This window comes from Pipistrellus kuhlii, unplaced genomic scaffold (genome assembly GCF_014108245.1).
Source record: "Pipistrellus kuhlii isolate mPipKuh1 unplaced genomic scaffold, mPipKuh1.p scaffold_m20_p_10, whole genome shotgun sequence".
NCBI lineage: Eukaryota > Metazoa > Chordata > Mammalia > Chiroptera > Vespertilionidae > Pipistrellus > Pipistrellus kuhlii.
The window spans coordinates 39,013,828-39,028,196 of NW_023425405.1; the positions used below are offsets into that span (position 1 = coordinate 39,013,828).

The 14,369-nt window shown below is 37.0% G+C and overlaps 1 protein-coding gene and 1 pseudogene across 6 annotated transcripts in view; one reads left to right on the forward strand and one right to left on the reverse strand.

Moving 5' to 3' along the window:
* Positions 1-14,369, reverse strand: part of ANKIB1 (ankyrin repeat and IBR domain containing 1) — a 102,807-nt gene that overhangs the window by 64,355 nt on the left and 24,083 nt on the right. For all 6 annotated transcript variants that reach the window (XM_036429472.2, XM_036429473.2, XM_045578441.1 and 3 more), the window contains exon 2: positions 1,865-2,142. In XM_036429472.2, the coding sequence (XP_036285365.1) occupies positions 1,865-2,052 (188 nt within the window). In that variant the 5' untranslated portion in view covers positions 2,053-2,142. The remainder of the gene's footprint in view (positions 1-1,864; positions 2,143-14,369) is intronic.
* On the forward strand, positions 8,038-8,719 carry LOC118714313 (annotated as a pseudogene).

A 14,369-nucleotide genomic window follows, 5' to 3' on the forward strand; every position in this document is an offset into this window, starting at 1 on the left:
CAACAATGATAAGAGAGAATCATTGATCTACGGCCTCCTGTATGTCCCACACTGGGATTGGCCCCTAACCTGGGCATGTGCCCAGACTGGAAATCTAACTGTGACCTTCTGGTTCATAGGTTGACACTCAACCACTAAGCTATGCAGGCAGGCCCCTTGTGCAAAGATTTTATAAAATTTCTTTTTACTTTGTGTATGATATTATGCTAGATGTTAGAAGTACAAAAAAAGACACTTTTATTACAAAGTTGCAATTTAGTTAGGCAGAGAGAAGATAAACAAAATTATAAAATACAATGAAATAGTGTATGCCAAACAAGTAATACAAACAAAAAAAGAGCCATATATGTTAAAAAAGAAAGAAAGACTAAGGTTCGTGTGGATTGTGATAGACTAAGAAGATAGATAAAGCCTGCCTACGACCTGGAAGGAAGGGTAAAGAAAGAGAAAGCTGAGTGGAGTGGGGAAGGGGATACTGGGGCACAGAGAGCAGCATGGACACGGTAGAAAGAACACACATGGCATATTCAGGTATATTAAAAAAGCAGCTTAATTTGAACAAATTAGCTGAAACCAGTTTGGCTCAGTGGATAGAGCGTCGGTCTGTGGACTGAAAGGTCCCGGGTTCAATTCCGGTCAAGGGCATGTACATTGGTTGTGGGCACATCCCCAGTAGTGGGTATGCAAGAGGCAGCTGGTCGATGTTTCTCTCTCATCGACATTTCTAGCTATCTATCCCTCTCCCTTCCTCTCTGTGGAAAATCAATAAAATATATATTTTTGTAAAAATTTGAACAAATTATTTTCTTAAAATCATATTAGTTTATTTGTATAAAATGAAATTTAAAAAGCTTGAAAGTTTTTTGTTAAGTTCTAAAAAGCGTTGAATACATGTTTAAGAATTATATTTCACTGTGTAAGCAAAGAAGTGTTTCTTTATTTCTGTTCTAGCATCAGATTCCCAAAGCTGCATAATCTACTTCTAAGAAAAATAAATTCATTTTGGAGCTACTTTTCTACTCTTTGCTTCTTTCATGTTATAAGCTAGCAAATATAAAATTTAATTCCTTTGTAATTAGGTAAGAATCTTCGAATAAATATACTTCCTGTTACTAATGCTTTAAAAGCATTAAGTTTGTTAGTAATTTAAGTTTTGTGTTTTTTAAATACATTTTATTGATTTTTTTACAGAGAGGAAGAGAGAGGGATAGAGAGTTAGAAACATTGATGAGAGGGAGACATCGATCAGCTGCCTGCTGTACCCCCCCCACTGGAGATGTGCCCGCAACCAAGGTACGTGCCCTTGACTGGGATCGAACCTGGGACCCTTTAGTCCACAGGCCGACGCTCTATCCACTGAGCCAAACTGGTTTCGGCAGTAATTTAAGTTTTAAGGAAATGTTTCACTTTTAGAAAAGACTTTTCAAGTAACTAAACCCCATTAAAAGAAATTCAAATCTGATCATTCTAGATAAGGCAAAGGTACTTGTTTTTTAACTTCAACTAATGAATCAGAGCTTAAGAACTTTGCTGTAAACCCTAGACCCTGTAATTTGTTGATAGCCAACAAGTACTTTTCTAGAATCAAAATCATTGTAGCAACAAGAATATGTGAACCAACTTCACTATTAAAAACTTTTGGTCTAATTTAGACTTAATTTTAAAAACTTATACCTAATAATTTAAGCATATTTCAGTTTTAGAAATTTCAATTCACTCAATACCATATAACACCCACATCTGTATGTATATATTTTCAAAGGTCAGAGTCCCGCCCCCCCCCCCCCCCCCCCCCCCCGCCTTTCACTAATATGGTTTTCCCCTTTGACTGATTTATTATCAACTGTTTTACACTAATACTTACCCTAATATTCTATTCATTCCATGTCTAGCAGCATAGTGTAATGGAGTATTGTGCTGATAGGGTTCCCCATAAGATGTATTAGGATCAAGGGATTCTTTTAGCTGAGGGTTGTTTTCATATATTTGGCAGGCCAGGTTTTCATCACCATTGATGAGTGCTTTACGGAATTTGGTGGTTGTATTTCCCATGTTTGTTTTGTTGTTTTCTGACAGGCAGTGGCACTTTTTTCCTTCCCCCTTCAGCCACTTCTTGAATGCTTCTGCAACATGTTTCACATTCTAATAAAGGAAAAAAAATGATCAAATGAGATTGGGAAACAATAATTTTAGCAGTATCCTAAAGAAACCATCACAATTAGGAACACTTAATAAAATGCAGGAAAGAGGATGTGAAGTGACAACTTATATTACATTTAACTGAATTTCTCTTACTAGCCAAAAAAACCTCAAATTTTTAACATTGTCCAAATTAACTTTTTGTTAAACTGTAACATTTTCCTGTACAGAGACTGTTAAGGGTTCAGAGGCTGTACTTTGCACTATTAAAGTTATCTGCATGCAGTAGCTTTTTAATGTTCCTCTTTACCTGGGCAGGGAATGCGTTTAATTGAATTTTATGGGTGAATGTATTTAAATCTCTGTATAAACTATGTATAAATCTGACTCAACCAATTTGTCGGATAGTGAAAAATGTAGATTTTTATTTTTGCTCATCTAAGAACTCCAGAATAGATGTTAAACTGAAACTGCTCAGTACTTATAAGGACATTAGAGAAAAGGCTACAAATGTAAACATATAGGACTATACAACTGGAGTGATTAATGAGATAGTCACAGTAAACTATTAAACTGATTATTACACAGAATGGAAACTGTTTATCTTAAAGACCATTACATTTCCTTCTACTATAAAGAATTTAAAACAAAACTGAAAACATCAAATACTATGTTTAGAAACAGGCTATGGTAATGGTCATATGGGCAATAACTACTGAAGCAATGTGAGGTGGGTGGAGGAAGAAGGACATGGAAACAATCACTAGATGTGGCACTCAAAATCTCTTATCTACCTATACTAGTTCTGCAATTTTGAGTTATTTACCCTCTAAAAGCCTTGGGATCCTAACTGTACAGTAAAAGAAAATGACTATTTCTTTTAAAAATATATTTTTATTGATTTCAGAGAGGAAGGGAGAGGGAAAGTAAGATAGAAACACCAATTATGAGAGAGAATTATTGGTCGCTGCCTCCTACATGCCCTACACTGGGAATCGAGTTTGCAACCCGGGCATGTGCCCTGACTAGAAATCAAACCAGGACATCCTGGTTCATATAATAAGTCGACACTAAACCACTAAGCCACACTGGCAGAGCAGAAAATGACTATTTCTTAAGGATGGCTGTGAGGATTATAAGTACTTTATTTGAAGTACCTACCTCAGTCCTTGACTAGTGTACTCAATAAATGCTAGCTTCCTTCCATTCCAATAAATGATTCTAAATCTACTCTTGAACTATAATAAAAAAAAAAGTGATAAAGGAAACAGCATACGCAAAGGCAGGTATAAAACAAAATGCTTATTTAAGTACGGATGAAGTTCAGGGTCTCTAGTGTTGAACTACCAGGAAATAAAACTGAAAATAGGTTGGGTCCAGACTAAGAAACTTTTACTTTAAGCTGTAAAGAACAGATAATTAAAGGCTTTATGAAGGGCAGTGATATAATTATTTTATGCTTTGGAAAATTAGTTATTGTGACATTGTAGAAGATAGAGGAAGGAAAACTTAAGAGAATACAAGAATCATGTTACTCATTCAACTCAGTGGCAGGCTGGACATTAAAACAGCATTAAGAAAAGTTGAAAATAATACATACTTTTTCAACACAAGCTTTGTAGAGGCAGTAACAGTTTTAACAGAATACAAATTAAAGGAGTGAAAAACAAATTAGTTGGTTCATTTCTTAGAATATGTTTTTACTGATTTTTAGAGAGAGAGGAAGGGAGAGGGATAGAGAGATAGAAACATGGATGAGAGAGGAACATCACCTATCTGCTGCTTCCTGCATGCCCTTTACTGGGAATTGAGCCTGCAACCCATGCGTGTGCCCTGATTGGGAATTGAACCAGCGACCTCTTGGTTCCTGGGACGATGCTGAGCCTCACTGGCTGGGGTGGTGGTTCTCTCTCTCTCTTTTAGTTTTCTGTATAACAGATGCTCTCAACTTTGGCTTATATATTTAATAACATGGGGAACTTCAGAGTCCCAATGGCCAAACTACATCCGAGTTGAATCAAATCAGTCTCTAGTGGGTGGCACCCAGGCCTTGGAATTTAAGCTCCTTAGGTGAGTTCAATGTGCACACACCACTGTATAAAAAGCTCCTGAATACCTCTAGCTAAATGTTATATCTGAGTATGGAGATCAAGGTGAGCAGGCAGGGCAAGACATCTGTTGAACTTATTTTAGAGATAGGTATTAACTACCTATTTACTATAGCAGCACACTTTCTGGCATACAACTATACTTTTTTTTTTTTATGTCTTTATTGATTTCAGAGAGGAAGGGAGAGGGATAGAGAAATAGAAACATCAATGATGAGACTCATTGATCGGCTGCCTCCTGCACGCCCCCTATTGGGGATCGAGCCCACAACCCAGGCATGTGCCCTTGGCCGGAATGGAACCTGGGACCCTTCAGTCCGCAAGCCGATGCTCTATCCACTGAGCCAAACCGGCTAGGGCCACACAACTATACTTAATGAGGTTATCTTTTGGTTCTTTTAAAGGTTGTTACTGACTGTTTACTCTAAAAATGCAAATACAAAGAATGTTTTGAAAATATGAAAAAAGAAAAAGGACAAAAAACTAATAGTCTTGTTACTGATAACAAGATAACCACTGTTAGCATTTTGATAAATAACCACCTTATTTATAATATATGTAAATATGTGTTTGTATGCATATATATACATATATACTACATATGTATATATGTATATATATACACACACTATAAATACTTATTGTATATTTTTATTTATAAAAAATATAAAGAATATTATATGGGTTCTAAAAGGTCTTTCCTAAGGATTTAGAAACTTTCAGTTGTTTGGCCTTATCTTTCTTCCCTGATAGACTATTGCTCAAATTATGGACATTTTCAGAGTTTTGGGTTAGACTAAAAAATAACACATTTTTGTTGAATTACATTATTACTTTAGAGAAATGTCCTATAAGAAAATAATTTCTGCCAGGACCGGTTTGGCTCGGTGGATAGAGCGTTAGTCTGCGGACTGAGGGGTCTCGGTTTCGATTCTGGTCAAGGGCATGTACATTGGTTGTGGGCGCATCCCCGCTGGGGGGTGTGCAGGAGGCAGCTGGTCCATGTTTCTCTCTCATCGACGGTTCTAGCTCCCTGTCCCTCTCCCTTCCTCTGTGGAAAATCAATAAAATATATTAAAAAAAAAAAGAAAAAGAATTTCTATCCAATATGTGAAAAAAGTATCTAAGAAAGCAATGATATCATCATGAGAGTACTTAGTTAAAAAAAAACCAAGATACTTTAAAAAAATCAATAATACTCTAAATGTGCATTTAAATATTACTGTTACTCATGCTGAAAGCATAATGGCATCAGGAAATCTTTTTGTGGTTCTCAGTTATTTTCAAGTATGTTTCATTTTTAAAATATGAGTTCAATAAGCCTGAAAGTCGCCAGGAAATGCATCATTTAAAACAGCCATAGATCATCAGGCTATGGGCAGGCCGCAGCCAGCATCAGGTTTAGCACACTTAACCTCTCCCGACCCCAGGCAGTCACTGCCACCTGGGAGCATCCTGCTCAGCCCTGCTCGCTGGAGCAAAGGCTCACTCTTCTGTGAAGACACCACTTAAGTGTCTCCTTCTCCAGGAAGTCTTCCCTGACTACCAGGACGAGCTTGCCTTGCTTGTATGACAGGAAACCCCCCCCACCCCCAGCCCGCCCCTAGAACCCAGCAGCCACAGAAGCCGTCATTTGTCTGGAGCTTAAGTGTCCCCAAACACCTGAACAGCCACCTAATTTGGTCCTTAATGCTCTGACTCTGTGCTGCCTTACACAATTATAATGGGAACCACATTTGTAATGTAAAATGTTCTAGTCGTCAAACTAAAAAAGCGAAAATAAAAATAAATAAATAAAACAGCCATAGTTCCATTCCCTCTCAGATTTATTTTCACAAGTTTTGCCTAGAAAAATGCCAGATGTGTCCTTCCGCTTTTTCATAGCTATAGCAGCATAACCTGAGGTGACTGTTCCCTCTTTATTTTTGAAATCAAACACTTAAGTACTATTCCTCCAACTCTTAGACAGCTTCAAGATACAAGTGATGGATTATCAAAGAGACAAAATAATTTCTTATTTTGGGCTTTTAAGTTATACAGAAAAATCCAGGTGAAGTTTCATCATTGACTAGTAAAGCACATCACTTAATAAGTATTTAATGAAAAAAATAAGAAAAAATATACCGCCAATGAACAGCAGAGAGCTTTCCCTAATTTTTCATTAACTTTTAAATGTGAAGGGCTCTATAACTATTGCTTTAAACCTTTGTCTCTCAACTTCCCCATTCATAGGTGCAACAACTCAAGTGCACTTAAACTAATAAACTATCGCCAGAAACCTTTTACAGACGATGAAATACTTCAGATATAAATAATACCTAATTTCTGTTCCCACAAAAGTAAATTATTTTAAAGTCATAATTATGGATTGAAATTGTTGTCCTAAACAAAATAAGTGACTCATATTTTTCACTTAACTGGAAGAAGACCCCCTCGTGCATGTGCACGCATTCTCTCTCTCTCTCTCTCTCTCTTTCTCTCTCTCTCTCTCACACACACACACACACACACACACACCATCCTGCAACTTTCTGCAGGTAAGAACAACAACTGATAACAGTAATCTCAATCTACAATTAACATTCCTTTAGCCAGAACAGAAACAAGTAGAAAGTTCATTCAAACAGTATCTCCAATTGCACCCCCCTCTTGAAATCAGAACGATGTGCCTCAAGGAAGAAAATTCCAGAAAGCTCTATTTCCAAAGAAATGCTCTAATTGTTATTTAGAAGATGATTTAAAAAAAATGAGAGGATGGTTTAAAAAAAGACTCTAAGAGAATTATTAAGGTGTATGATAAAAAAATAAATAAGGGAAAAAGTCATGAAAAGTCAATATACTACAGCAGACAGAAACCATATGGACAAATAATATATTAAGCTAACAACTCTGTTCATTCACTCATTCAATAACTGCAGTAATGTTTATTGATCACCATGCACTAGAATCATGGGGCGGGGGTGATTTCAACTGGTCTAGGGTGGACGAAGCCAGAGTGAAAATTTAAAAACCTATCCAGTTTACTGTACACGGTCAGATTTAAATTAAGGACCATGGATTGGTTTTGAAACTGTGCTAAGCCTAATGTATTAGCAAGAACTGTGATGACTGGGAAAAGGAAGGTAATAGTCAGAAAGACCTGTGTTCAAAATCTGTTTCTATTTTACCAAATAACTTAACCTCTTTGAGTTGTTTCTTCACCTATACACCAGAAATATTAATATTTATTTTCTTAAGTTAACAAATATAAGTGAGCAAATAGAAACCAATGCATCTATAGTGTTTATATTGTGGTAGGATTATAAAGATAAATATTGCAAAATTTTATTTTATTGTTTGTGATAGGGAGCCATCATAGGTTTTTGAGCTACATCTTTTTTTTTTTAAAGTATTTTTATTGATTTAAGAGAAGAAGGGAGAGGGAGAGATAGAAACATCAATGATGAGAGAACCATTGATTGGCGGCCTCCTGCATGCCCCCTACTGGAGATCAAGCCCACTATCCGGACATGTGCCCTTGACAGGAATCGAACATGGGACCCTTTGGTTTGCAGGCCAACTCTCTATTCACTGAGCCAAACCAGCTAGGGCTGAGCTACATCTTTTTCAGGCTTTAGCATTTTTAGAAAAATATGTTTAATATTTATCTGTGTTGATGAATGAATCAACAGTTCAATCCTTTTTGTTGCTTAGTAGTAGTACATTTAGTGGATGTACCACTGTTCGTTTAACTATTCACATATTGGGACACACGATGCCGCGGAGCCGCTCCTGTGTGGCGGGGGCCAACATGAACGTCGGCGTGGCCCACAGCGAGGTGAACCCCAACACCGGGTCATGAACAGCCATGGGATCTGGCTGAGGTACGCCCTGGGCGTGGGCCTGCTCCACATCGTGCTGCTCAGCATCCCCTTCTTCAGCGTTCCCGTGGCCTGGGGATGTATGTGTTTATGCACGCGGTGAAAGGAACACCGTTTGAAACACCAGACCAGGGTAAGGCCAGGCTCCTCACTCACTGGGAGCAACTGGACTATGGAGTACAGTTCACATCTTCACTTAAGTTTTTCACCATCTCTCCAATAATCCTATATTTTCTGGCAAGTTTCTATACGAAGTATGACCCAACTCACTTCATGCTGAACACAGCTTCTCTCCTGAGTGTGCTAATTCCCAAAGTGCCACAGCTGCATGCTGTTTGGATTTTTGGAATTAACAAGTATTGAAAAGCGTTGAAACGGAAGAAAAGCTTTTACAGCTACTGAGTTGCCTGTGAGGAAGGGGTGGTTGGTAAACTCACTGCTTCCCTGGTAGTGTGAAATGAGAGGCATTACACGGAGAGCCCAGTACTGGTTCTTCCTGTGCTGTTTGAAGTGCAGATTCTTCCTGCCCCTGTTCAGTGCAGCGGGTACCTTTCTCAAAAGAGGCTTCAGAGGTGGGCTGGGCAGGCCCAGCTTGTAAGTTAAATGGCTATAGAATGAGGGGATAGTAGATAAATCCAAGGAAATAAGATTTATAAGAAACTAAGCCAGCTTAGTTTATAACGAATGGGCATTATGTTAGAGAAGAAACTTTCCAATCATTCCACCATGGTCAGTTTAAGCCAACTTACACGTAAACCAAAACCATCTCTTCCCAGGTCTGATGTAGATGGTTGTTTTTTGCCATATATGTTCCTCTTATGCTGTAGAGGACATGCCCTCTTGTTTTACATAAGCCAATTTCTACCTTGTGAGTGGACTTTTTTTCTCATTTTGCTGGCTCAACATGTGTGTCGATGGATGAGATCGCTGTCACATTGAGTAACTGAGTTCTGGAAGGTCCATGTTCACGACGGACTGGTGTAGTTAGGCATCTTACAAACAGTCTGAGTCAGCCTTCTAATTGTGAACAAAATGGGGTTTGCTGCCTTTGCAGACCCAAGGCTGCTAAGTCAATTACGAAAATAATTTATTTCACAGTTAAAGTATATTCTAACTTAAAAGTCTCTGCTTATGTGATTGAGCAATCTCATTATTTAAGTCTACCATTCTTTAGAAAAGGAAATATTTTGTACATGAGTCTTCCTGTAGATAAACCAATAGGGTAACTATTTCTAAAGCAGCAGCCATATTGAATTCTTGTGACTTAGAGAAGCTTCGATTTCCAAACAACCAAGTTGTAATATGGGATGAAACTGAAAACTCTAGGAACATTTGTAAACAAAATTGAATGAAAAGTTATAGACCAACTTAAAATCAGTTTGTTTCAATAAACTGACTTGGGGGATAATTGTTTTATATTTCAAAAGTATTGACTTTAGAAATCAGTTGTATGATAATGCCTTTGTATGTTTGTCTTTTCCTGTGTATTTTTTCCCGTATATTTTCAAATCAATAAAAATTTTCTTTGGTGTAGGAAAACAAAAACAAAAACAAACGAACAACTATTCACATATTACAGGACATGCTGGTTGTTTCCAGTTTGGGGCAACTGTTAAGTAAAGCTACAATGACATTCACAAATAAGTTTTGTGTGAATATGTGTTTTAATTTTCCTTGGGCAAATATCCAAGTGTGGAATTACTGTGACATGTGGTAAGTTATTTCACTTCATTAAAAAAAATACATTATCCTGCCAAAACCGGTTCGGCTCGTGGATAGAGCATTGGTCTGTGGACTGAAGGGTCCCAGGTTCGATTCCGGTCAAGGGCATGTACATTGGTTGCGGGCACATCCCCGGTTAGGGGGTGTGCAGGAGGCAGCTGGTCGATGATTCTCTCATCGATGTTTCTAGCTATCTATCCCTCACCCTCCTCTCTGTGAAAATCAATAAAATATATATATTTTTAAAAATACATTATCCTGGTTAGCATTTTGAATCACCAGGTTTCTTTCTTTCTTTTTTTTTTACCCTTTCAGTAGCCGTTCTAATGGATGTAGTGATACACAATGATACTAAGTTGTAGGGTTCAAGATCAATATGCAGAAATCTGTTGCATTTCTATATACTAATAACAAAATATCAGAGAAATTAAGAAAACAATCCCATTTACAACTGCATCTAAAACACATGTGTCAAACACAAGGCCCGCGGGCCAAATCCGTCCCGCCAGGCCTTGCAATGTGGCCCGCACCGCGCTGTCATCACTGCACTCCGCTGCGTTTCCATCACAATGACAGTTTATGACTGTTCAGTAAACCATTCGCCCGCGATTTAGGCTGGATTTTAGATTTTGGCCCCTTCTCTGATTGAGTTCGACACCCCTAATCTAAAAGAATAAAATACAGTCATGCACTACATAATATTTTGGTCAATGATGGACTGCATATATAACAGTGATTCTATCTATCTACCTATCTACCTACCTACCTATCAAAGCCTAAGTGACCCTTTGACCAGTAGCTATCATGTGCACTGACCACTAGGGGGCAGACACTCAATGCACAAGCATGGAAATATGGAACAGACTGATGAATCTCAGAGGGAAGGGGATGGGGGGAAGGCAGGAAGAGATTAACCAAAGATCTTATATGCATACCAGAGGCCTGGTGCACGAATTCTTGCACCAGGCTGGTTTCAGCCTGATCCCCGCAGGCCATGCCGAGGGACCCCACCAGTGCACAAATCCATGCACTGAGCCTGTAGTAAGATTATAATGCAGCTGAAAAGTTCCTATCACCTACTGATGTCATAGCTATCAAAATGTCATAGCGCAAAGGCTGTGGTTGAGATGGCAAACAAATTTAATGTGACTATGGATGAGGATGACATTGAGGGGTTCCCAGAAGTGGTCCCTAAGAAACTGACTAATAAGGAGTTGTTGGACCTGGAACAACAACAACAACAAATAGCTGAAGAAAAGGCAAGAGAAAAGGAAACCACAGGAGAACAGAAGAACCCCAAGAGAAATCAGTGAAAGGTTTAACAGGAGCTTTTGCAGACCTGAATAAACAAGCTCCTTAAAGTTTGAAAACATGGACAACAATACTGAAAGGTTTTTTTAAAAAAAATATTCATGGTGCACTATCTGCTTACAAGTAAATCTATGATTTAAAAGAAGAAACAAACCAAGTAAACCATAGGAAACACAACATGAAAAGAACGACATCTCCTTAAGGAAGCCTTTAGGCAAGTCCTTCAAGAGGTACTCCAGGAGAAGGCATTGTTATCATTGGATAAGACAGCTCAATGCATGTTACTGTCCCTGAAGTCCTTCTAATGAAACAAGATGTGGAGATGGAAGACAGTGATACTGATGATCTTGACTTTGTATAGGCCTAATTTAATGTGTGTGTTTGTGTCTATGCTTTTAACAAAAAAGTTTATGAAGTACAAAAAAGTTAAACTTAAAATCAGGAGAAGCTTATAGAATAAGGATACAAATAAAAATATATTTTTTGTATAGCTGTACAATGTGTGTGTTATTACAAGAGTAGAAAAGCTTAAAATTTTTTAAGTTTATAAAGAAAGTTACAGTAAATTGAGGTTAATTTATTATTAAAGAAAATTCTTTTTTATAAATTTAGTATAGCTTAAGAATATACTGTTTATAGAGTCTACAGTAGCATTCAATAATGTCTTAGGTCTTCATATTCACTCATCGTTATCTTACTGATTCATCCTGAGCAACTTCCAATCCTGCAAGCTCCCATTTATGGTCAGTATCTCCCTATAGAGGTGTACCATTTTTTACTCTTTATACTTTATTTTTACTGTACATTTTCTGTTTAGATATACAAATACACTGTTACAATTGCCTTCAATATTCACTACAGTATGCTGTACAGTTTTGTAGTCTAGAAATAATAGACTATACCATATAGCCTAGATATGTAGTAGGTTATAACATCCAGTGCACTATGATGTTTGCATGATGACTGAGGCATTTCTCAGAATGTATCCCTGTTGTTAAGCAACACATGACTGTACTCTATTTTGCTATTGTAGCTTGAAAGCCATAGGCAATGTGTAATAGAATGGGTGTGGTAGTGTTTGTACTCCATTTACAAAAATAGACATGGGTATTTGGCTAAGGGGCTATAGTTTGCCAACCTCTGATTTGATGGAAGGAGCATAGCAGAGAACAATCTGGGCTGGAATTCCACATTTACTACATCCTAGTTCTAGTACAAATCACTTAACCTCTCTGAATCTCAGTTTCCTCATCTGTAACATGGGGGTAAAGCCACCTGCCTTGAAGAATTGTCAAGATTACCTAGATAAAGTACTAGGTAATACAATGCCTAGCACATAGCAGGTACTCAACATATTTTATCTTCCTTCCCTTATCAGGATTTGCAAGCTATACTCATTCTTTTTAAAGTAAAACCATAAGAAAATTGTCACGAACTCCTTTGTTTCAGATAACTGGTAGTTTAGACTTTATGATAATAGATATCCGACCTTTGGGAACTATGTTCAACTATCTTCTGAACCAAGATAACTACATTTTCACTAGTTTTCTAGGTCTCTGTCAATATTAACAAGTCTCTCCTAGGTAATTACACTTAAAAATACTAAGTGAAGGGATACAGAATTTAGTATAAAACCAGGAACAGTAGATAGAATCTCACATTGTTGAGTATATGGAATGAACACACACACACACACACACACACACACACACCATTAGCAGAAAGCAAGAGATCTTAGTCTACAATGTTGCTAAAAATGAAGTATAGTTTGAGAGATTTGGGATTTAGCTTGCCTAATTGCATATTAAATCGAAGTCAAATATGGCATTACTCTTGGTGGCTTCCTGGAAGAAGTTCATGAAAACTCACAGTCTATAGGAAAACTTATGAGTATTAGCGAATATTATGACAATGATCTAAGCTGAGAAAAATCTTTTAACAAAGAAAGCAACTTCCCTGTAATATGCACTCCAAAATGAGAATTGTTATTATGATATCTTAAAATAAGGCAGGATTCAAAACAAAATGGCTACATGAACATAAAGGTATAACACTAAAAAATTATAAGTGGTAGTCTGGCTGCCTGAGGTTTCTCAGCAACTAAGAAAAAGGAGATTAACCCAATATATACAGTATATGTTCTATTTATATTCTGCTGCTCTTGTTACTTTTTATATCTATATGGCTTTCACAGTGGGGAAAAGGATGGAAGTTAGAGAAGGAAGAAATGAAAATAGCTGCAAAGGGCAGCAGCTGACTGCCCTTTTTGCCAAGCTGGCAAGTAAACACTAAAAATAGCTAGCATGAGGGCCACAAGTGGTAGAGTTCAAACTTGGGGTACAACTAATATGTGAAGCATCACTCTCACTTTTCTATTTCCTACCAAAACATAATAATCACAAAATATAGAACTCTCCACACAAATACATTTTTCAGTTAGCTAAAATTTTTCTTAGGAAATATTCAGCTTTCATCCATTTGACTTTTTGACTACTCAAAATATTATGTTATACTTTAACTCTCCCTTCACAACAATTTCTCATAGTTCGAATTCAGAATTTCATAGTGCTGAAAAATTAACATTTAAGGCTGTAATGCTATGGTTGCTTAATTTCAACAACTGTGGCATCTCTGATTGTGCAGCAATGTTTGTGGTTCACAATTTTTGAATAATGTATTGTCCTTACTTCATAAACATAAGTAAAAATGTTAAACTGGTAGTCTTTTATCTTGGTATTAGGAAGCCAAGGTCTTGAAGTTGATACAATTGAAAAAAAAAAGTCAAAATTACTTATGTTTCAAAAGGCAAACCTTTAGCCTCAAACTTGAGGCTCCCTAAACTTAAATCAGCTGTCTATCTAATTGAAATATATATATATATACCATTTATGGAAGTTTAGAAATTTGTAATCACATATTATTTATAAAGGTAATAATTTTTACTGGAAATTAGATGTCTAAATGTCAGGGAACAATGCTCCCTAACATATCTCTAATATTCAAATTTAGTACAAGTTTACAAAATAATATTACAAGAGAAAAAAATCCCTTTCTCATGCTAACCACGAAACATAAATAAAATGTATTAAATTCACTGAGTCTACATGGCTTTGCTATATCTTCCATTTGGAGGACTCATTTTAAATTATTGTTCTAGGTAGAAATCTAGAAGTATTATATTGAGTCAAGGTATAATACCTCTTAGCTTCTAGGAGCTCATACTATTTCT